Source organism: Lepidochelys kempii, chromosome 23, assembly GCF_965140285.1.
Source record: "Lepidochelys kempii isolate rLepKem1 chromosome 23, rLepKem1.hap1, whole genome shotgun sequence".
NCBI classification, from domain to species: Eukaryota; Metazoa; Chordata; order Testudines; family Cheloniidae; genus Lepidochelys; species Lepidochelys kempii.
In genome coordinates, this window is record NC_136402.1 from 18,569,582 (window position 1) to 18,593,021 (window position 23,440).

At 66.9% G+C, this 23,440-nt stretch overlaps 1 protein-coding gene across 2 annotated transcripts; it reads right to left on the minus strand.

The window, feature by feature from the left end:
* On the minus strand, positions 1-21,869 carry OTUD5 (OTU deubiquitinase 5). 2 transcript variants are annotated; one of them, XM_078850241.1, is made up of 9 exons: positions 21,207-21,869; positions 12,225-12,318; positions 4,881-4,945; positions 4,387-4,543; positions 3,735-3,883; positions 2,850-3,035; positions 2,509-2,719; positions 1,996-2,109; positions 1-1,482 (listed from the first exon to the last, which is right to left on the minus strand). In XM_078850241.1, the coding sequence occupies exons 1-9, from the start codon at positions 21,756-21,758 to the stop codon at positions 1,364-1,366; spliced, it is 1,647 nt and encodes a 548-aa protein (XP_078706367.1). In that variant the 5' UTR covers positions 21,759-21,869; the 3' UTR covers positions 1-1,363. The 2 variants fall into 2 exon arrangements, with proteins under 2 accessions (XP_078706367.1, XP_078706368.1); XM_078850242.1 differs by having other exon boundaries at positions 12,225-12,315; positions 21,207-21,868.
* Between the last annotated feature and the right edge of the window lie 1,571 nt (positions 21,870-23,440).

The window sequence follows — 23,440 nt, forward strand, 5'->3', positions numbered from 1 at the left end:
AACAATCAATTCAATTTCTTTAAGTTGGAAGCTGTTTTGGGGGGGCCGGGACCGTCTCTCGCGGCATCTGTGCCCTGGGAGGGGGGGAGGGGGGGCCATGCCAGGCCCGACAGGGCCCCGCTCCCGTGTGGTGGTGTGAGCAGCACCTGGGCTGGGGGGCCCTCGCTCGTGGTGGGGGAGTGGATCTGGGCAGGTCCTGGCCAGTCGGGGCCCCCATCTCAGGCAGGGGGGTCGGGGAGGCACCATGACCCCCCCGTAGCAGCTCTGGGCCCCCCAGTCCGCAGGACCTCCCCCTGCTTGCCCCTCCCACGGCTCTTGCTGTTCTGAAGGGTCTTAGCCCCCCCGGTTTTTATCAGACCCCGGCGTGGGGCGTCACTTGGGGGCCTCTCAATTCCCAGCCAGCCGCTCGGCCCCCCCGAGGCAGGGGCCAGGGCAACCCGCTGCGGGAATTGGCCCCCCGCGCCCGGCCCTTTGGGGGGCAGGTGGATGCTGCCGGGGGGGTCACTGGATGGATCGGGGGGGAGCCCCAGAGGGTCTTTTCACCGCTGGTCGAACCGGCTCTAGTGCAGGGGCGGCTCAGAGGGGTCACGCCCAAGGGGCACCAGCCCCATGAGCTCGCGGCCCCCCAGAAAGATTGGGGCCTGGCATCTGTAGCTCCCCCAGGGAGGGGGGTAGATTGGTGTCCCTGGGGAGCCTGGACCCCTAGGGGGCGTGCAGCTGGGGGGCTGGTGGGGGGGTCAGGGTCAGGACTCTGGGGAAAGATTGGGGTGTGTACGGGGGGGCTGGGGCGTGCTCCCCCCTTTCAATACACACTAGCAGGCCCCAGCTGGGTGCTCTGAGCCGCTGCCTCCCGGGGTGAGAGGTGCGGGGGTCCCACCTTGGTGACCCCCAACACCCGTGGGAGGGGGCAGCCCCCGACTGATCCCCCTTTGCAGACCCCCCCAAATCCACCCTGAAACTGGCTCCATCTGCAGCGTCCGCCCCCCCAGACCCAGAGCTTTGGGGGCGGGGAGACGACGCGTCCCCCACATTTCCCGCCAGCCGGGAGGGCCTGCAGCAAAGGATGGTGGGTATTTTCCGAGGCTGCTCCGGGGCTCCCTTGCTCCTCTCCAGCGCTGCTGGGGGTCCGGCAGCCCCCCAGGCGGGGGGGGGGGAGGCAGCGCCCCCGGCTGGCGACAAAAGGGATGACACCACACGCGGCCGGTTGGGTTTTTTCCCCAGGTTCTTTGTTTCAGTTTCCTTCCAGCCATGCACCGAGGAGGGTCCCTGGCCTCAGGTCCGGACGCGGGGGGCGCGGGGGTGCGGCGGGGGGAAGGTGCCGGGGGGGAGCGGGGCCGGGGGGGCTGACAGTCTCAATTCATTATCAACTCTTGTCGGCGGGGCTGTCTCTGTGCAGGGATCCCTTCATGCTCTCCAGGTATTCCTGCTGCGAGACCGCCAGCACGGAGGCCAGGATCTCGTCCTCGTCCCAGTCGGTCAGACCTGCCGGGGGAGCGGCAGGGTTAGGGGGCAGAGCACCCCGCACCCCCCCAGTTCTCTCACTGGGGGGGGAACAGACCCCTCTCCTCTGCGCCCACCCCAGCGCTCCTCCCTCCTCTCTGCCACATCCCCCACCCCTCCCTTCCCTTCTCGCCCCCGGGACCACCCCATTGCAGCCCCCCCAGTGCACTGGGAGACGGGGAACAGCTCCCAGCCCCTCTGGGAAACTGGGGGACGGGTCTATTGGCTTCAGGGGCGTGGCCTCATTCAGAGCCCTCCTATTCATCATCTGCAAAGGACGCCTGGGTTCTCTCCCCGACTCTGGGAGGGGCATGGGGTCTAGTGGTTAGAGCAGGGGGGCTGGGAGCCAGGACGCCTGGGTTCTCTCCCTGGCTCTGGGAGGGGAGTGGGGTCTAGTAGTTAGAGCAGGGGGGGCTGGGAGCCAGGACACCTAGGTTTTCTGCCCGGCTCTGGGGGGCAGTGAGGGCTGATGGTTAGAGCGGGGGTGACACTCACCGAACGCGGTAGGAGACATCTGCTGCATGATGGCCCGGCACTCCAGGGCCGGGTACAAGGACACTAAGGGTGGGGTCGCTCGGCCGCCTCCTGCTGATAACTGACTGCTCGTGCCTGGGGACGCAGAGATGGGGGGAGGGGGCTAAACACGCTGAATGTATATTCATCACCTCTGGGGCGGGGCAGCTGGGGAACGGCCGCACGTAACGCCACATGGGGACGACCTGTCTGGTGCCAGGATGCAGCCAGCTCTGGGGCGGGGCAGCTGGGGAACGGCTGCACGTAACGCCACATGGGGACGACCTGTCTGGTGCCAGGATGCAGCCAGCTCTGGGGCGGGGCAGCTGGGGAACAGCCGCACATAATGCCACATGGGGACCCAGCGCCAAGATGCAGCCACCTCTGGGGCAGGGCGGGTGGGGAATGGCTGCACCGGGGCAGTTGCTGGCTCATCCACTCTGAGCTCCTGGGCGAGAGAGCGGAGAGCCCCCTTGCCCGCCCCCCGGCACTGACCTGGCGCGCAGGGCGAGGGGGGTTTCGGCAGCGCCAGGGCGGCGGTGGTGCCCGGGGAGGGCGGTTTCATGGCGGTGATCTCGCCGTGCAGGTCGGGGTGCTCGGGGGACGGGGCCGAGCTGCGGTGACGCGGGGAGCGGCTGCTCCAGTCCTCCAGGCCGCTGGTGGCGGCCGCCGTGGCCGAGCTGCAGGTCGCGCTGGCTTTCCGGGGCTGGGGGAGGGAGGCAAGGGGTGAGCCGCGAAGGAGCCCCCGCCCATCCCCCGCCCTGGAGGGGGCAGGCCCCGTGCCCCATCCCCCGCCAGTCCCCAGAGGGGCGGGGCGGGGCGGGGGCGGGGCTCACCTGTCTGGCTTGTTTCTCCTGGTCCCGCAGCCACTGCAGGTAGGACTCTCGGGCCACCTGCTCCTCGATGGCCTCGTTCGTGGCCTCCCAGTCGGTCGCTCGCTTCTTGTCCTCCAGCATCTGCTGCTCGATCCACGACTCCTCCGACGTCTTGATGGCGCTTTTCATCAGCGACTGCTCCGCATACTGCGGGGGGGCGGGGTCAGGGAGCTCCGCCCACAGCGTGCCCCGCCCACAGCCCCGCCCCTCGCATGCCTGGCCCTGGCCCCAGCCCCGCCCCCGGTCAAAGCAATGACACAGCCAGCGCCGCCCCCAGCTGGGACATGCCCAGCCCCACCCCAGCCCCCTGGAATGACAGGCCCCGCCCCCAGCTGGGACATGCCCAGCCCCGCCCCATCCCCCTGGAATGACAGGCCCCGCCCCCCAGCTGCCACATGCCCAGCCCCGCCCCCCATCCCCCTGGAATGACAGGCCCCGCCCCCCAGCTGCCACATGCCCCGCCCCCAATCCCCCTGCAATGACACACCCCGCCCCCAGCTGCCACATGCCCCACCCCCAATCCCCCTGGAATGACAGGCCCTGCCCCCCAGCTGCGACATGCCCCGCCCCCAACCCCCCTGCAATGACACGCCCCACCCCCCAGCTGCCACATGCCCAGCCCCGCCCCCCATCCCCCTGGAATGACACGCCCCGCCCCCCAGCTGCCACATGCCCAGCCCCGCCCCATCCCCCTGCAATGACACGCCCCGCCCCCCAGCTGGGACAGGCCCCCAACCAGCCTGTCAGACACCCTGTCCCCAGTCCCGCCCCGACACACCCCGCCCCCACCCCCCAGAAGCAGAGAGCTCATTGGCTGAAAGGCAGCTCCCACTCCGCCCCACTCACCCCTGGCTTGAAGGAGGGCAGCCCCAGCCCCACGCCGATGGTGGCCTTGTTGGGGTTCACCACGGAGTTGTAGTGGATGTTGCGGTGGTAGGAGACCCGGATGGGCTCGTCCTCGTTCTGCTGGATGCCATGGAAGGTGTTGATGGGCTCTGCGAGGGGCGGGTGCAGCCTCGTTAGCAGGGAGAACCCCGGCGTCCGGGCTTCCAGCCCCCCCAGTGCCCTCCCACCCCTCAGAGCTAGGGAGAGAACCCAGGAGTTCTGGCTAATGCTACGCGCCAGAAGGTACCATCTACGGCTTGGGAGCACAAGCGAGTCCCTGGGGAAGAATCCGGCTCAGGGTGCATGTCAAACAGCCGGGAACCGTGTCCTGTGCCCCCCCCCGCGAGGCGGGAGCCGCGAAACAGCCCCGCGAGCCCGAGCCAGCCGGGCCAGGCCCGCTGGGGGGTTTTCTGCGCGGTGTAGACCTGGCCTCTGAACGGAGACAAGAGACTGTTCCTTTGGAGCTGGGATTTCGGTGACCAGCTGGCGCCGGATGTCACAGAGTGGGCGGGGGGGCTTAGAGGGGTGTCAGAGGACTGGGGGGCTCCTCTCGTTACCCTGCGAGGCGGAGTTGGGGTCTGAGCCGGAGCGAGAAGCCAGGGGCCCCCGGTACCTGTGCCGTACTGGTACACCTCCACAGGCCGGTTGTACATCTCCGCCATGGCCTGCATCTCAATGTGGTTGCCATGGCAATTGTTTTTCCGCTTCCGGTTGATGTAAGTGGTGAAATCTTCAGTCACGTAGTTGGAGAAGTAATCGGCGTTCTTCATCTGCAGGGGGTGGCCCCGGGGCCAGAGAAGGACTGTGAAACAGGGCGGGGACTGGCCAGCTGGGGGACAGGGAATGGGGCATGGGGCCTGTCCCAGCTGGGGGGGCTGGCTCCCATCTGGCCCTGGGGCAGGGACTGGTTGGCTCAGTGGGGCAGGGAATGGGGCATGGGGCCTGTCCCCTGTATGGGGTGCCGGCTCCCATCCGGCCCCAGGGCGGGGACTGGCTGCCTCGAGGGTTGGGAATGGGGCATGGGGTCCGCGGGGCCTGCCACAGGGGAAGATGCTAAGGTGGCCACCCTGGGGATCCCCCGAGCTCTGTCCCCCTGCCCCCACTCACCAGGTAGTCCATACAGTGCTTCCGGACCACTTCGTGCATGTCCTGGTCTCCATACACCTGGTCAGCTGGAAGAGAGGAGAGGGGTGTCGGGAGATAGAACAGGTGACGTGGAGACGCTGGCGGGGGGGGGACAACACACAACCGGCCACAGTGGGGTGGACCCAGGGCCCATCCAGCCCAGTGTCCAGCCTGGTGCCAGGTGCTTCAGAGGGAATGAACCGAACAGGGCGATTATCACGTGATCCATCCTCTGGCGTCCAGTCCCCGCATCTGGCAGTCAGAGGCTAGGGCCACTCGGAGCCGGGGGCTGCGTCCCTGCCCGTACTGGCTAACGGCCACTGATGGACCCATCCTCCAGGAACGTAGCTAGCTCTTTTTTGAACCCAGTTACAGTTCCAGTCTATGCAACATCCCCTGGCAAGGAGTTCCACAGGTTGACTGTGCGTTGGGTGAAGAAATACTTTGTTTTGTCTGTTCTAAGCCTGCTGCCCATTCATTTCCTCAGCTGATCACTAGTTCGTGTGTCACACCAAGGGGTAAATAACATTTCCCTGTTCACTATTCCCCTCGGCATGATTTTATAGACTTGTCATATCCCCCGTTCATCGTCTCTTTCCCTAGGCGAACAGTCCCCCTCTCTTCAGTCTCGCCCCACACGGCAGCTGTTCCACCCCCTGATCATTTTTGCCCTTTTCTGCACCTTTTCCAATTCCAGTAGATCTTTTGTGAGACGGGGCGGCCCCGTCTGCACGCAGTATTGAAGGTGTGGGAGTCCTGTGAATTCACAGAGCAGCACCAGGATATTTCCTGTCTGTCTGTCCCTCTCCCCACAGTCCCTAGCACGCCTGGGGCTTTATTTCCTGGTGCACATCCACTGTGACTCCGAGCTCTGCTCCTGGAGCGGCCAGGGGCAGGGCAGGGCTGGGATCCTGTTTCCAACGGGTGGGGCTTTGCATGTATCAAGGCTTAGTTTTTTGGGGAGGTCCCTTGGTCGCAATCTCGCTTGAGTAGTTTTGTAACGGCTGCAAAGTTTGCCACCTGCCTGTTCACCCCTTTTCCCAGCTCCTTTATGAATGTGTTGAACAGGCCTGGGGGGACCCCGCTATTTACCACTCCCCAGTCTCATTCATTCCTACCCTGTCTCCTGTCTTTTACCCCGGTACTGATCCATGAGACCTTCCCCCTGATTCCATGCCACCTGGAGTGCTGGGAAATAAAACAGGTAAACTCCTAATTAGACTGCCAGCCCCCGCTTCTAACCACTAGATACTGCTCCCCTCCAAGGAATCTTGGCATTAGAGCAGGGGGGTTGGGCGCCAGGACTCCTGGGTCCTCTCCCGGCCTTGGGAAGGGAGGGGGGGGGTCTAGTGGGTTAGAGCAGAGCGGATTAGGGCCCAGGACTCCTGGGTTCCCCGCCTGTCCTGGGTCTGGCTGGTGTACACGGTACCCCATGAGGCCTAGCACCTTGCCAAGTGCCGCATCATGGGAGCAAGTGACTCACCCCCCACCCCACACTGCAATGTAAACAAGGATGTGGGTTTTGGGGGGGGAGTGGGGGGGGGGCCTTGGCCAGCAGCTCCCGTCAGTCACATGGGGACCTGCTGGGTTTCCCAGAAGCCCGCGCTGCGGTCGGCCCGTACGTTATTTATACCCACGCTCGGCAAAAACCACACGCTGCGGGCTGTGAAGGTGCACAAGAAAACAGGAAGCGAAAGACCACAGCTGTTTGTCCCCCCACACTATTCCCGCCCCCCCCCCCCGCCATTACTAGGAGGCGGGGACAGAGCTAAGGGCAACTGAGGCAAACAACAGCGAGACTTGAGAAGGAAACAAAGAATAGAACCCAGGAGTCCTGGTTCCAGCATCCCCCACTCCCCCTCCCACTGCCCTAGACCCCACTCCCCTCCAGAACTGCAGAAGAGCAGGGCGTGGGTCTGGACGCCAGGACTCCTGGGTCCCATCTCTGGCTCTGGGAGGGGAGTGGAGTCTAGTGGGTTACAGCAGGGGGGCTGGGAGCCAGGACTCCTGGGTTCTCTTCCTCAGTGATAGTGCCTGGAGTAAGGACGTCCCCGAACGAGATTGCTCGGCCTGCTCAGGGCACCGGTCTGCCCGCTGTGCATTGGGCATCAGAGTTCAGCTGGCTTTGGAAATGCCCAGGGGCGCAAGAGAAGCCAGGAAACTCGTCCCCCAGGCCCGTGTCCGATCCCCCCACCCCCAGGTCCGTAAGGGTCTGGTTTCAATCCCTTCCCCGCTGACAGACCCCCACAGACCAGAGGGGGAAATGTGATTCGCCCCAAACGAGGCCAAACCAACAATCCCCTTTTCTAGCCCCTCCAGCGGCAGCCGCCTGTCGTCCCTTCGGCAGCTCCTCGCGGCCAAGCCCCCCAGTTCTTTGCCATCATCTCCCCTCCGACCACGACGCCTCCACCCCAGGCCCCTGGCACTTCTCCCTCCCGCCTCAGGGGAGCTGCCCGGAGCCACGGTCTGGGAATGGGGAGCTGAGCTCAGCCGAGGAGACCGGACAAGCACGGCTCGTTTAGGCTGAATACGGAGACTCGTCAACCCCAGCAATTCATGGATTCCAAGGCCAGAAGGGAGTATTCTGTGTCGTACGTCCTCCTGTATAACAGGCCAGAGAGCGACGTGGCGCTTTTTGAACACGATCCCAGCTGGACTGGAAAGTTGGGGAACCCACCGTGCCCGGCGGTGAATTGTTCCAGGGTTAGTTCCCATCCCCGGGAAAAGGGATCTGGGTGGAGGAGGCTCCCGTTCGGAGGAAGGTTCGGGGGAGAGCTGCTGTTCTGAACAGAGTAAGAAGAACCGGGAGGAACCGAGCCAGGAGCAAATCTCCCTGAGCCGCTTTGAAAGGGGTCAAGGAGTTTTGATGGCCCCGAACTGACGCTGGTCTCGGCCCGTGAGACCCAGGGAGGGAGGGTTTTTGGCCAAGGGCCGGACATGGGTTCACTGCGCCAGTCCGGCACTCAGCTGGCAGGCACAGGCTCCCGGCTCCCGTCTGCTTTCCCTCCGCTGCCTGGAGCTCACCTTTTCCAGATGCTACTGAAATACGTTGAATAACGTACAGCGCCTGACACAATGGGTCCCCAGCGCGCCTAGACCCTACCGTAATACACCTAATATACACGTACAGCGCCTGGCACAACGGGTCCCCAGCACGCTTAGACTCTACCCTAAAACACCTAATAGATAATGTACAGGGCCTGGCACAACGGGTTCCTTGTATAACACGGGCTCCTACAAGTGCCAGCTGAGATGGGGGGGCCTCCCACTATGCCAGGCGCTGCCTAGATCCCCCCCAGAGAGAGATCCGAGCCCCCCTGGGGCTACGTACCACACATACCGCTCCCCATCTCCCACCCAAGTGAGATCAGTGCCTCGGTGCTGGACAGGCCCCACTGACCAAGATCGGGCCCCACTGACCAAGATCGCACGGGGCCGTACCCAGACCCCCCACCCAAACCGAGATGGGGGTTCCTGTTCCACCAGGCACTGTGTGGGTGCTGCACAGACACACAGCGAGAGACAGTCCTGGCCCTGGAGAGTTTCCAGTCGACACAGACAAATGCCAGGAAGAGAAACTGAGGCACCGACAGCAGGGCAGCGGTCTGCCCAAGTTCACCCAGCCGGTCTGGGAATAGAACCCAGGTGTCCGAGGCCCAACGCTGTCACCACATCACCAGATCACGCTGCGCCAGTCACAAAGCGGTCTCCCCCCCGGATTGACAGTCTCCCCTCCTGACTAATAGACATAGCGAGGAACTGAGTGACGGCTCCTTCCTGTAACACGCGGATGGCTCCCCGGCTACCTCAGCAGCGATCACTCAGATTTATTTTGACCACCTCGCCGCAGCCCTCTCAAACCTCTGTCCAGGTTTCCATCCAAACAAATTAACCGCTCTTTGGGGGGGATCAACCCATGCAGACGAGTGTGAAATCTACAAATGGACCCGGGCCCAGCGCCTGGCAATGCAGGGTTAACAGTACACAGGGTGGGGACACCCAAAAGGATTGCAGAGCTTAAAGGGATTCAGAGATTGCTTGCCAAGATGCAGCCACCTCTGGGGTTGGGCAGCTGGGAACAGCCACACATAACACGACAGGGGAATGGCTCGCATGGCGCTGAGGTGCAGCCACCTCTAGGGTGGGGCAGCTGGGAACAGTTCTAGCTCCAAGTCAACACTCACTACTAGAGCTACGAACGTAATGGGAGCCAGGACTCCTGGGTTCTCTCCCCAGCTCTGGGAGAGACTGTGCTCTAGTGGTTAGAGCGTGGGGGTGTCAGGACTTCAGAGTCCTATCCCTGCTTCGGTCATTACCTGCTCCTCACCCTCTGCGGTTGTGGGGGAAAGCAGCTGCCCCCCAGGGCAGGAGGGGCCCAGTGTATGTAAAGTGCCGGCTATTCTTAGCAGCCAAATTCCCCACCATGGCTGGAAGAAGAGGAAGTCAGTAACCGCGAAGGCAGGCCAACCAGCAGTGCCCCCAGCACGCAGGGACGAGCCCTGCTCCCTGAGCGCACCCCTGCTGCTGCGCGGCCGTTCCCTGGCTCCCCCGCCCCAGACGTGGCTGCATCTCAGCGCCCAGGAAGCCAGCCTGGGGTCCTTTGGAATGGAAGACGAAGCAGTAGAAACGGGGGGGGGGGGGAGGTCCTATGGGTCCAGTGGGTTAGAGCATGGGGGCTGGGAGCCAGGATGCCTGGGTTCTCTCGCTGCTGCTGGGAAGGGAGTGGGGACTGGTGGTTAGAGCATGGGGGGCTGGGAGCCAGGACTCCTGGGTTCTCTCCCTGGTTCCCCAGTGGCGCTGTGGCCATACGAACAGTGCTAAGCGAGTCCCAGGCAGGGTTAAGTGAGCCAGGGAAGGACTGAAGCTAAGGCAGGGGGGAAGGTTTTCCCCTGGGGGCAGCTGGACGTTAGGGGCGAAGGGCCGCTGGGGGTGGGGTATTATGAGAACAGAGCTAGAGCAGCAGTCACCTGCCTCCCCCTTATCGGCCTGCGAGTTTCAGTTTCTATCAAAACAGGGTGGTTGAAATTCCCCCACCCCTCACATCACAAAAGCTTTCCAATACCAGGGTTTCAGTCACTTCTCGGTGCTCAAGAGACCCCCTCCCTCCCCCAGCCAAGGATAGAACCCAGGCGTCCTGGCTCCCAGCCCCCCTCTAACCCAGGGAGGATGTGTGGGACGGGTGCTGATGCTCGGGGCAGGGAACGTTCCACGGGGGCAGGTGGAAAACCCATCAAAAGAGGAAGGAAAGTGACGCACAGCTGGGAAAAATACGTGTAATTGACGAGAGGCAATGACTCTTTAATCTGCGCAGAGGTTAGAGCAGGGGGGGCTGGGAGCCAGGACTCCTGGGTTCTCTCCCCATGGCCATCGCTCTAGTTCGGAGGCCGGGCGGGGCCCTCCGAGCGGCTGCGTCTGGGAAGCAGCGACCACTGACAAGGCCTTGCCAGGCCTGGGCAGAGCAGGAGCAAAACATGACGCTGCAAAACCTCCTCTGAGTCAGCAAAACCCTGCCCCGACTCAGCAGCCACGCCGGCCCCCTGCCAACCCAGCACCAGCGATGGGAGCCAGGACGCCTGGGTTCTCTGCTGGCTCTGGGAGGGGCATGGAGTCTGGTGGGTTAGAGCAGTGGGGGGGCTGGGAGCCAGGACTCCTGGGTTCTTTCCCCAGCTCTGGGAGGGGAGTAGGGGCCAGTGGGTTAGAGCGGGGGGGGAAGAGGGGGGCTGGGAGCCAGGACGCCTGGGTTCTCTCTGCACCTACCTCAAACTACTGCCCCCCCCCAAAACACAGATCACGCTGGCCTGGCTCATTCTCCCGCCCCCCCAGGGCCCTGCTCCCCCCACCTGCAGCGTCACGGGACAGTCTGCACCCCGCTTTGCTGCCTCAGGGGTGATAAAGGAGGGGGGAAGCGGGCGCAGGCCCTGGGCAAGGGAAGCTGTTTATCTCGGCAGAAGGAAGCGGGTGTGTGGGCTGGACAGGAGACCGGCCGAGGGGAAGGCAATGCCAGGGTTGTGCTGCCCCCTGCTGGTCAGATGGGAAAAGGCACCGACAGGGTAACAGACTTCATGCCTGTGAGGCTGAGATGCAGCCACCTCTGGGGAGGGGCAGCTGGCGAACAGCTGCACATAACGCCCCACAGGGATGGGTCACCTTGCATGGAAATGCAGCCTGTGTGCTACCCCCGGTTCTTATGTTCAGTCCCTATGGTGTGGGGTCCGGATCTCATTCAGGGTGCTCCCCAAATCTTGGTGACTGGCATCTGCAGCACCCAGCCCTTCGTGGGCCCCCCAGTCAAGGAATCCCCCACCTCTTGGGGGGCAGGGTCACTGATTCCCCACCCCTCCATATGGGGGGAGTTATACATACCTATGGGTCAAATGAGACGCTGATCATGGGGCTTGGGGGGGGGGCGGGACAGAAAGATGGATTTAGGGATTAGAGATGTCAATCAATATAAGGCCAATGATTGACATGGAGAGCGCCCCCTGCCCCACCCCCCACAGCACAGTCCTGCCTGCCAAGGGAGAGCCCCCCCCAGCTCAGCCCCCCACCGCCGGGGCTCCCTGTTTCTCCTTGGGGCTCATGGGGAAGGGCTGGGACTCAGGACTCCTGGCTTCTATTCCCAGCTCTGCCCCTTGCCTTGACTTCGTGCCTCGATTTCCCCTTGTCAGCACCCACAGGAAGCTCGTCTGGACAGGGCCTGTCTCTCGTGAGGTATCGGCGCCACGGGGGCCCCAATCCTGGCCGGGGGGACCCTCCTCGAGGGATCTGCCTGATCCTGATCGTCCATCATATAATCTCACCTGAAAGCCGCCCCCCCGTCCCCTGCTTTGTCCAACCGAGAGCCAAGGCCCCACAACTCACCAGAGATCACCCTGAAACAAGCTGGCAGGCAGCAGAGAACATCCCCCCGCCCCCCCTTTCCAGGAACACGAGGTCGGGGCCCAGCGGAACCACCCAATCTCGTCACAGGGACCCCAGCCCCCTCAAACCTGACCCTACAACACCCCGTCCTTACAGCTCTCCCACAGGACACCACCCCTGACCCCCCAATCCTCTCATGTCCCCCCCCCACTCCAACCCCCAAACCCCATTCTTACGACACCCCCCAATCCTGCCCCAAATCCCCCCCATCCATCACTCATGACCCCCAACTCTGACCTGCTTCCCACCCCGACCCCCCAGCCTCCCAGCACTGACCCCCATCCCCACCACGACCCCTCCAACTCTGACCTGCTCCTCCAACTTATCCCAGAAGGGCTGGGAAGGAGATCCGGCTGCCCCTCCCCGACGGGGGTCCCCCACATCCCTCCCCAGGCCCCAACTTACCCACAGCCCGGAATAAACAAGCCCCGTCCTCCTTCATCTGCTTGATGATGAAACCTTTCTTCTCCCGCAGCGACTTCTCAAACCTGTTCTCCTGCTGGACACAAGAGAGCAGTGCGTCAGCAAGTTACCACGGCGCCCCCTGCCGAGCCCCCCAGGTGCCCCCCGCCCCACTGCACCCCCTGCCGAGGCCCACCGGCTCCCCCCGCCCCACCCCACTGCGCCCCCTGCCAAGCCCCCCGGTGCCCCCCACCCAAGAGCGCTGCTTGCCGAGCCCCCTGGCTCCCCCTGCCCCACTGTACCCACCGCCAAGCCCCCCGGTGTCCCCCACCAAGCCCCCTGGCTCTGCTTGCCGAGCCCCCCGGTGCCCCCCACTGCACTGCACCCCCCGCCCCACTGCTGAGCCCCCCGCCCCACTGCGCCCCCTGCCGAGCCCCCCGGCGCCCCCTGCCGAGCCCCCCGGCGCCCCCTGCCGAGCCCCCCGCCCCACAGTGCTGCTTGCCAAGGCCCCCGCCCCCTGCACTCCCTGCCGAGCCCTCCGGCTCCTCCCGCCCCACTGCCGAGCCCCCCGCCCCACAGTGCTGCTCGCCGAGCCCCCCAGCACCCGGCCCTGACTGCCAGGGGAGACAGCCTCCAGCCGAGCCCCGCAGCCCGTTCCCCACAGCACAGCGCCCCCTAGCGCCCAGCTCTGACTGCCAGGGGAGAGCTCCCCTGCCCAGCCCCCTTGTCTCCCATCTCCTAAGGCCCCCAGAATCGGGCACAGCAAGAACATGGTGTATTACAGAGTACTGGGGTGCAGCACACCTGGGTTCTTGCCCCAGCTCGGGGGGGGGGGCTGGGAGCCAGGATCCAAGCTCAAGACCCTGGAAGGTCTAAGCTCAGTCTCCCAGCTGAGGCCCCCCAGCTGCGTATGGGGTATCACCCCATGGCCCGGGCGCTCGCAGCAGCGACGTCAGGACAGATTGGGTTACGGATCAGATTCTGTCTGGCCCTCGAGTGGGACAGGGGGTCGGCCAGCGGCACACAACACCCCCCACCACACTGCCCTGGAAAAGCCTCCCCCCAACTTCAGCTGTGGAATCAGGCCCCCCATCTTGCCATATTAAGCATTAATGAACCTGAGGTAGGAGATGTCTATTACAAATGTGTACAGCACCAGACACGCCGCCCCCCGGTCCCCCTTCCCTGATCTCAGCTGGGGGGGATTCCCCACGGTCCTGGGCTCTGCCCCGATCCCAGCCCCATGGGGAAGAGATCCCACAGGACCAATAGCCCAGCTGGGATGGGGTTTCCCCTGAATGCCAGGCCCTGCAAAGCCAGCCCGGATTGGGGATTTCCCCCCACCCCATGGCTAGACAAACCAGGCCCCGATACAGGAACGCCTGGCGGGTCTAGGGGCAGCCCTGGCCCAGGGTTTTCCCAAAGTCCTGTTCACTTAGGCCAAGTGACATCCCACAATCCCCTGCAACAGCCCAACTCAACAGGCAGCTAGGCAAGCTGCCAACCGAGAGACAGTCGGCCTACGTCTGGGCACCCTCGCGCCTGGACTGTAGGGATGGGTGAGGGGTCTGTCACTCGGCCAGTTACCCCAGCAATACCCCGCACTGCCATGCGTGACACACCGGCCTCTCTTCCCGGCCCGGGTTACTCCTGGCCTTCAGCACTAGCCCCCCAGAGCGGGTCTCGCCCCGAACCAACGGGCGGGCAGCACAATTCACCCACAGCTCCCCCAGAGCCCCACATCGCCGGGGGCAGGGCGGACGGTAATTCCACCCCACTGCAGCCAGGGCAGGGCTGGGTTCAGGCTGCGGGATCGGGGAGGCTCTGTACAGCGCCTGGCACAAGAGCTCCCCCACACTGGGCACTGCGGTAATACACCTAACAGATAACACACAATGCCTGGCGCAAGGGGGGATCCCGGATGCTACCGTAATACACCTAACAGATAACACACAGTGCCTGGCAGAGGGGGCCCCGGTCCAGGACGGAGGTCCTGCATACTGTACCCTGTCGAGCACCCAGCACACTGAGGTCCTGGGGCAGGACTGGGCTCCCAGGTGCTACAAGAGCACAGTCTCCTGCCCCCCTGCAGTTCACTTTCACCACTGCCAGGATCCCATGATGAAGCTAGTTAGTTCCACCTGGCGAATCGTGTCTCTCTCACGCTGGTGAGCACGCGCCGAGAGCGGGACTCATCCCCCACAGCAGGGACGCACGCTGCCACCTGGGGCAAAACCTCCCCACCAACACCAGCCCCACGCTCAACTGCTGGCCCCAAAAGCTGGTGCTGCAGCCCGGGGCCCCACCCACGATTAGACGCCGGCCCAGCATGCCGACGAGATCTGAAAGCAGCAGGGCTGTGCTCTCCCAAGCTGCCCGGGGCCCGGAGGAAGCAGTAGTTGCCCTCCAGGATAAAGAGGGTGAATGTCTTCAGCTTCAATACCCGAACGTACGAGAACTGAGGGGGCAAGAGAGCGGGTTGGTAGGTCAGCAGGCTCAACGGCTCGCTTGCAGAGGTGTGAACCGCCCGGAGCGCGATCCACCTGAGCCAATCGCTCCCAGAGGGGGGAGCCTGTTACTCTAACTGGGTGTCAACATGAAAGCCCATGTCAGGGTTAGCTATTTACTCACTTTTGAGGGGGCTAGATTTTCCCCTCATGCAATGAGCACATTAGGAGACTGACTAAATCCCCCCCAAGCAGGGCTCATCCCCTCCAGGAGGGGGCAGCAGGTACCCGTCCCAGCCCCACCACCCCTCCCTCCACCTCCGATTGGTCTCTGCACACGCTGTCCTTCCAGCCCCCTGGGAAGCCACGTTGGGAGAAAGGATGGTGCAGTCTCTCAGGGCACCGGATCAGGACGCGAGGGGGGTGTGTGTGAGCGCGAGAGAGAGATCCATTAGAGGCTCAAACCCTGCTCTGAGGAGGGAGGGTGGGTGAGCGGATGATCGCTAGAGGAGTTGGCCTGGGGATGAGGAGAGAGCACGGTGGTCTGGGAAGCAGGAGAAAGAGACCCGGGGACGGGACAGACTAAGGGGTTCCCAAGGGAGGGACGGACAGGACCCCGGCAAGGGGGGGACACAGCACGCTCCCAGTCAACCCCGTTTCGCAGACGATCTGGTAGAACCGGCCACTACGTGGCAGAAACCCCACGGGACCAGCCCCGAGTCCCGTGTGAAACAGGAGCCACCTGGCACCAGCCTGGTCCCGCCTTATCTTTAGGCACCTGGTCTGCACCATCAGCACCACTGACCCCCCTCCCCTGCCCCACTCTGGGGGGGGCTAGGAGCGGAGCCCCTGGACGCCTGGGTTCCCAGTGTGCTCGGGGAGGAGAGCCTCCAGATGCCTGGGTCCCAGCATCCCGCCCCCAAGGGGAATACAGGCCCGGATGCCTGGGTCCCAGTATCCCAGCCCCTGGATCTCCGTGGGGTGGAGTGGAGTTCACAGGTCAGGTGCCCTCTCATGAGTAAGAATGAGTGCTGGGGGGGCCTCAGCGGTACCTTGCACCCCAACAGCAATAAGGGGGGCTAAATAGCAGACTAATAAGGTGACAATACAGGGGCCCCCTCAGAGCCCGCTGCACAGGGTGGGGGTAGAGCTGGAAAACCAGCATACCCCTACAGCTCAGAGCATCCCCAATAAGTGCCAGAGGGCCCCTCGCTCCCTCCCCTCCAGTGGACAGGGCCCCCCATTCCCCTATCACATAGAAGGGGGCCATGGGGAAATGTAAGGGTCACCATCTGATTGTTACATCCCTCTCCTCCATCATATTGGGGGGGTGTCTCCCCCTCTCCACATTCCCCACCTCAAGATCACAGCCCGCCCCATAAGGGGGAGCAGGGTCCCCCACCAACATCTCCCCAGTCAGGACTGCCCCTGCCCCCATATCAGAGGAAGGGGGCTCAGCACACATCTGAAAGGGGGGTGCCTCCCACAGATCAGAGAGTGGAGGCTCTTCCCTCCCCCCCAAACGAGGGGGCATTGCTCCCCTCCAGCCCAGGTCATGGGGGAGGCGGTCCCCCCCATTCCCAAGGAGAGAATCCCCCCAGGATACCTCCTCTACAGTGGGTGGTTCCCCTATACCTCAGAGGGGATCCCCGTCCTGCCCGCAGCTCAGAAGAGGGCCTGCTATACCTCGGGGGGGGGCCCTGCCGGGGGGGTCCTTCCCCCACAGCCCAGTGTGCCTGCCCCAGCCAGGGCACCTGTTACAGAAAGGGTGGGTCCCCCTGTGCCCCACAGCTCCCAACAGAGGAGAAATCCCCCATTCCCCAGCACAGCTCAGAGGAGGGGAATCCCTCCAATAGCCCAGAGGAAGGGGGTCCCCCGATAGCCATGGAGTCCTCACAGAGCCCAGAGATAGGTCCCACTCTCCCAGAGCACAGAAGAGGGGGGTCACGGTCCCCCTCAAACCTCCCCCCATACCTGGGGTCCTCCCCATACTCAACAGAAGGGGATTCCCCCCCATTCTCCCCCAGAAGAAGGAGATCAGCACCTCCCATGCCCCCCCAGAAAGGGGTCCCCAAACCCCCCCTACAGGGGGATCCCTCTCCCCCTCATGCCCCCCAGAAGGGGGAGATCAGGGCCCCCCATGCCTGCACCAAGAAGGGGGATCCCTCTCCCCCCGGAAGTGGGAGATCAGGGCCCCCCATAGCAGCCAGAAGGGGGATCCCTGGCCCCCCGGAAGGCGGAGATCAGCACCCCCCAGTCCCCCAGAAGGGGGTTCCCTGGCCCCCCGGAAGGCGGAGATCAGGGCCCCCCATTCCCCCCAGAAGGGGGATCCCTGGTCCCCCGGAAGGTGGAGATCAGCGCCCACCCAGCCCCCCACAAGGGGGATCCCTCTCCCCCCAGAAGGCGGACACCAGGGCCCCCCAAGCCCCCCCAGAAGGCGGATCCCTGGCCCCCCGGAAGGCAGAGATCAGCACCCCCCAGACCCTCAGAAGGGGGATCCCTCTCCCCCAGGAGGGTGGACACCAGGGCCCCCCCCAGGCCCCCAGAGGGCAGACACCAGGGCCCCCCCAGGCCCCCCCAGAAGGGGGATCCCTGGCCCCCCGGAATGGGAGATCAGGGCCCCCCAACCCCGCACAAGGGGGATCCCTCTCCCCCCGGAGGGCGGACACCAGGGCCCCCCCGGAAGGCGGACACCAGGGCCCCCCATAGCCCCCAGAAGGGGATCCCTGGCCCCCCGGAAGGCGGAGATCAGGGCCCCCCATAGCCCCCAGAAGGGGGATCTCTGGCCCCCCGGAAGGCGGACACCAGGGCCCCCCATAGCCCCCAGAAGGGGGATCTCTGGCCCCCGGAAGGCGGACACCAGGGCCCCCCATAGCCCCCAGAAGGGGGATCTCTGGCCCCCCGGAAGGCGGACACCAGGGCCCCCCATAGCCCCCAGAAGGGGATCCCTGGCCCCCCGGAAGGCGGAGATCAGGGCCCCCCATAGCCCCCAGAAGGGGATCCCTGGCCCCCCGGAAGGCAGAGATCAGGGCCCCCCAGCGCCCTAGAAGGGGGATCCCTCTCCCCCCAGAGAGCGGACACCAGGGACCCCCAGGCCCTCTGGAGGGCGGACACCAGGGCCCCCAGGAGGGGGAGATCAGGGCGCCCCATAGCCGCCAGAAGGGGGATCCCTCTCCCCCCGGAGGGCAGACACCAGGGCTCCCCCCAGGCCCCGGAGGGCAGACAGCAGAGCCCCCTGGAGGGCAGACACCAGGGCCCCCCGGAGGGGGGAGATCAGGGCCCCCCGGAGCCCCCAGAAGGTGGAGATCAGCACCCCCCAGCCCCCCAGAAGGGGGATCCCTGGCCCCCCAGAAGACAGAGATCAGGGCCCCCCATAGCTGCCAGAAGGGGAATCTCTGGCCCCCCAGAAGGCGGAGATCAGGGCCCCCCATAGCTGCCAGAAGGGGGATCGCTTGTCCCCCGGAGAGCGGACACCAGGGCCCCCCAGAAGGGGAAGATCAGGGCCTCCCATGCCCCCCCAGAAGGGGGATCCTGGCCCCCCGAAAGGCGGAGATCAGCGCCCCCCAGTGCCCCAGAAGGGGGATCCCTCTCCCCCCAGAGAGCGGACACCAGGGCCCCTCCAGGCCCTCTGGAGGGCAGACGCCAGGGCCCCCAGGAGGGGGAGATCAGGGCCCCCCATAGCCACCAGAAGGGGGATCCCTGGCCCCCAGGAGGGCGGACACCAGAGCCCCCCCCCGGCTCCCCAGAAGGGGGATCCCTGGCTCCCCGGAAGGGGGAGATCAGCACCCCACAGACCCTCAGAAGGGGGATCCCTCTCCCCCCGGAGGGCGGACACAAGGGCCCCCCCCAAGCCTCCCCAGAAGGGGGATCCCTGGCCCCCCGAAAGGCGGAGATCAGCGCCCCCCAGCGCCCCAGAAGGGGGATCCCTGGCCCCCCAGAGAGCGGACACCAGGCCCCTCCAGGCCCTCTGGAGGGCGGACACCAGGGCCCCCAGGAGGGGGAGATCAGGGCCCCCCATAGCCGCCAGAAGGGGGATCCCTGGCCCCCCCCCTCAGCCCCCCAGAAGGGGGATCCCTGGCCCCCCAGAAGGGGAGATCAGGGCCTCCCATGCCCCCCCAGAAGGGGGATCCCTCTCCCCCAGGAGGGCGGACACCAGGGCCCCCAGGGCCCCCCGGCCCCCCCAGAAGGGGGATCCCTGGCCCCCCGGAAGGCGGAGATCAGGGCCCCCCAGCCCCCCAGAAGGAGGATCCCTGGCCCCCCGGAAGGCGGAGATCAGGGCCCCCCGGCCCCCCCAGAAGGGCCCCCCGGAAGGCGGAGATCAGGGCCCCCCAACCCCCCCAGAAGGGGGATCCCTGGCCCCCCGGAAGGCGGAGATCAGGGCCCCCCAGCCCCCCCAGAAGGGGGATCCCTGGCCCCCCGGAAGGCAGAGATCAGCGCCCCACAGACCCTCAGAAGGGGGATCCCTCTCCCCCAGGAGGGCGGACACCAGGGCCCCCCCGGCCCCCACAGAAGGGGGATCCCTGGCCCCCCGGAAGGCGGAGATCAGGGCCCCCCGGCCCCCCCAGAAGAGCCCCCCCAGGCCCCCGGAGGGCGGACACCAGGGCCCCCCCTAGGCCCCCCCAGAAGGGGGATCCCTGGCCCCCCGGAAGGCAGAGATCAGGGTCCCCCAGCCGGGCCCCCCAGGCCCCCAGAAGACGGAGATCAGGGCCCCCCAGCCCCCCAGAAGGGCCCCCCCAGGCCCCCAGAAGGGGGATCCCTGGCCCCCCGGAAGGCGGAGATCAGGGCCCCCCCGGCCCCCAGAAGGGGGATCCCTGGCCCCCCGGAAGGCGGAGATCAGGGCCCCCCAGCCCCCCAGAAGGGCCCCCCAGGCCCCCGGAAGGCGGAGATCAGGGCCCCCAGGCCCCCAGAAGGGGGATCCCTGGCCCCCCGGAAGGCGGAGATCAGGGCCCCCAGGCCCCCAGAAGGGGATCCCTGGCCCCCCGGAAGGGGGAGATCAGGGCCCCCCAGCCCCCCAGAAGGGGGATCCCTGGCCCCCCGGAAGGCAGAGATCAGGGCCCCCCAGCCCCCCAGAAGGGCGCCCCAGGCCCCCAGAAGGCGGAGATCAGGGCCCCCCAGCCCCCCAGAAGGGCCCCCCAGGCCCCCAGAAGGCGGAGATCAGGGCCCCCCAGCCCCCCAGAAGGGCCCCCCAGGCCCCCAGAAGGCGGAGATCAGGGCCCCCCAGCCCCCCAGAAGGGCCCCCCAGGCTCCCGGAAGGCGGAGATCAGGGCCCCCCAGGCCCCCAGAAGGGCCCCCCAGGCCCCCGGAAGGCGGAGATCAGGGCCCCCCAGCCCCCCAGAAGGGCCCCCCAGGCCCCCAGAAGGCGGAGATCAGGGCCCCCCCAGGCCCCCAGAAGGGGGATCCCTGGCCCCCCGGAAGGCGGAGATCAGGGCCCCCCAGAAGGGCCCCCCAGGCCCCCGGAAGGCGGAGATCAGGGCCCCCAGCCGGGCCCCCCAGGCCCCCAGAAGGCGGAGATCAGGGCCCCCCCAGGCCCCCAGAAGGGGGATCCCTGGCCCCCCCGGAAGGCGGAGATCAGGGCCCCCCAGGCCCCCAGAAGGCGGAGATCAGGGCCCCCCAGCCCCCCAGAAGGGCCCCCCAGGCCCCCAGAAGGGCCCCCCAGGCCCCCGGAAGGCGGAGATCAGGGCCCCCCAGCCCCCCAGAAGGGCCCCCCAGGCCCCCCAGAAGGGGGATCCCTGGCCCCCCGGAAGGCGGAGATCAGGGCCCCCCCAGGCCCCCAGAAGGGCCCCCCAGGCCCCCGGAAGGCGGAGATCAGGGCCCCCCAGCCCCCCAGAAGGGCCCCCCAGGCCCCCCAGAAGGGGGATCCCTGGCCCCCCGGAAGGCGGAGATCAGGGCCCCCCCGGCCCCCAGAAGGGGGATCCCTGGCCCCCCGGAAGGCGGAGATCAGGGCCCCCCAGCCCCCCAGAAGGGCCCCCCCAGGCCCCCAGAAGGGGGATCCCTGGCCCCCCAGAAGGGGAGATCAGGGCCCCCCAGCCCCCCAGAAGGGCCCCCCAGGCCCCCGGAAGGCGGAGATCAGGGCCCCCCCAGGCCCCCAGAAGGGGGATCCCTGGCCCCCCGGAAGGCAGAGATCAGGGCCCCCCAGCCCCCCAGAAGGGCCCCCCCAGGCCCCCAGAAGGGGATCCCTGGCCCCCCGGAAGGCGGAGATCAGGGCCCCCCCGGCCCCAGAAGGGGGATCCCTGGCCCCCCGGAAGGCGGAGATCAGGGCCCCCCAGCCCCCCAGAAGGGCCCCCCCCGGCCCCCAGAAGGGGGATCCCTGGCCCCCCGGAAGGCGGAGATCAGGGCCCCCCCGGCCCCCAGAAGGGGGATCCCTGGCCCCCCGGAAGGCGGAGATCAGGGCCCCCCAGCCCCCCAGAAGGGCCCCCCAGGCCCCCCAGAAGGGGGATCCCTGGCCCCCCGGAAGGCGGAGATCAGGGCCCCCCAGAAGGGCCCCCCAGGCCCCCGGAGGGCGGACACCAGGCCCCCGCCCCCCCAGGCCCCCCGCTACCTGCTCCGCCGAGGCCGGGTCCAGGCTCTCCCCGCGGGCCGCCGCCGTCTCGTACTCGTCCTCGCTGTTGCAGCCGGCGCCGCCGCCGGCCTCGTCGCGCTCGGGGCTGGAGCCGGGCCCGGGGCCGCCCTGGCGCCGCCGCTTGCTGTGGCCGGGCCCCGAGCAGCAGCCGCCGCCCCGGGCCTCGCCCGGCCCCAGCAGCGGGGCCCCGTCCAGCCCCGCCAGCGGGTCCCCGCCGCCCCCCGCCCCGCCCGGGCCCGGCGGCGGCGGCGAGCCGGCCGGGGGCGCCCCCCAGCGGGCCGGGGGGGGCGAGGCCCGGGATCGGGCCCCGCCGCCGCGCGGATCGGGGCCGGCGGGGGGGCCGCCCCCGCCGCCGGGCCCCCCCCGCGGGTGCGAGTCCGGGCCGGGCCCGCCGCGCGGGTGGGGGTGCGGGTGGGGGTGGGGGTCCGCGCCGCCCCCCCCGCCCGGGGCCGCGGCGCGGGGGGGGCCCGGCGGGTCCCGCTCCCCGTCCCCCGCCGCCGGGCAGGGCTTCTTCTTGGGCAGGATCGTCATGGCCGGCCGGGAGCGGGGCCGCGGGCGGGGCGGGCCCCGGAGGGGGGGCGGGGGCCCGGAGGGGGGCTAAGGGGGGGCGGGGGACCCGGATGAGGGGGCTAAGGGGGGGGCCGGGGGGGTTGGGGGACCCGGATGAGGGGGCGAAGGGGGGGCCGGGGGGGCGGGGGACCCGGATGAGGGGGCTAAGGGGGGGGCCGGGGGGGTTGGGGGACCCGGATGAGGGGGCGAAGGGGGGGGGCCGGGGGACCCGGATGAGGGGGCGAAGGGGATGGTGGGGACCCGGATGGAGGGGCTAAGGGGGGGTCCCGGGGAGGCGGGGGACCCGGATGGGGGGGGCTAAGGGGATGGTGGGGACCCGGATGGGGGGGCTAAGGGGGGGACCCGGGGGGGCTCCCTCTCCCCCACAAACTCACCGCCCCCCCATGGGGAGGGGTCGGGCGGCGAAAGGACCCCGGGGGGGAGGGGGGGGGGGCAGCTGCCTCGGGCGGCCGGACGCAGACGAATCAACCCCTCGCTCGCCCGCTCCTTCCCCCTCCCCGTTGCGACTTTTTGACCCTTCCCGGCTTCCGCGACAGCCCCTCGCGCTCGGCCCCGGCCTAGTGTCAACATCAACACAGCCGGCCCCTGACCCCGAGCGCTCACTTCCGCCGCCACGCCCCTTAGCAACGCCGGGGGCGGGGACTAGGCACGCCTCGGCAACGGCCCAGTTTTCACTCGCTGCCGCGCGCGGCCTGACGCTCATTGGCCAGAGGTTGACGGGCCCAACTATCTGATTGGCCACGGCTCAGCGGCAAATCAAGAGAGGTCCCACCCACCCCCGTTTTCTCACTCCAATACCCTCTCCCACAGCCCATAGCAACGACACAGCGGAATGCGGGACCTGGGCCGCCCTTAGTAACAGTGAATTGTCTGATTGGCTCAGAGGTGAAGGTCTCCTTTCTGATTGGCCGAACAGCACGGAACCGATTTCTGATTGGCTCAGAGGTGGAGGACTCATTTCTGACTGGCTGAGAGACAAGGAACCAATTTGCACAGAGCTGCAACGCAAAGGAGCCATCTCTGATTGGCTGGGAGACGGAGACGACGTCTCTTATTGGCTACGAAGGACCTACCCTCGCTTCTGATTGGCTGTTGGACAGGCTCCACATCTCCAATTGGAGGACGCTCACTTCTGATTGGTTGGACATCAGAGGGCAGCTCTCTGATTGGCCAAGAAGAAAAGCCTCCGTTCTGATTGGGTGGAAGGCGTCATCCAGTCAAAGACCCCCTTCCCCTCTTGCCTCGCCCTGCCCTGGAGGAGCCAGCACAGTGGCTGCTCTGATTGGCTGAGGTGGCTGCCACTCAAATATAGTCCCACCCCTTTTTCTCACCTATTAACCCAGTCGACCACCCACCCAGCCAGCCCCAAGGGGCAGTAGAGAACCCAGGAGTCCGGGCTCGCAGGCCCCGTCCCCATCCCAGAGCTGTGGGGAGAACCCAGGAGTCCGGGCTCACAGGCCCCGCCCCCATCCCAGAGCTGGGGAGAGAACCCAGGAGTCCGGGCTCGCAGCCCCCGCCCCCATCCCAGAGCTGTGGGGAGAACCCAGGAGTCCGGGCTCGCAGGCCCCGCCCCCATCCCAGAGCTGGGGAGAGAACCCAGGAGTCCGGGCTCGCAGGCCCCGCCCCCATCCCAGAGCTGGGGA

Excerpts from the sequence above, each read along its gene's own strand:
- OTUD5 (XM_078850241.1), bottom strand. The coding sequence starts at position 21,758 with ATGACGATCCTGCCCAAGAAGAAGCCCTGCCCGGCGGCGGGGGACGGG. Across the intron at positions 12,319-21,206 it reads ACCCGGCCTCGGCGGAGCAG|CAGGAGAACAGGTTTGAGAA; the intron begins GTAGCGGGGGGC and ends TCTTGTGTCCAG. Across the intron at positions 3,036-3,734 it reads TGCCCTCCTTCAAGCCAGGG|TATGCGGAGCAGTCGCTGAT; the intron begins GTGAGTGGGGCG and ends GCCCCCCCGCAG.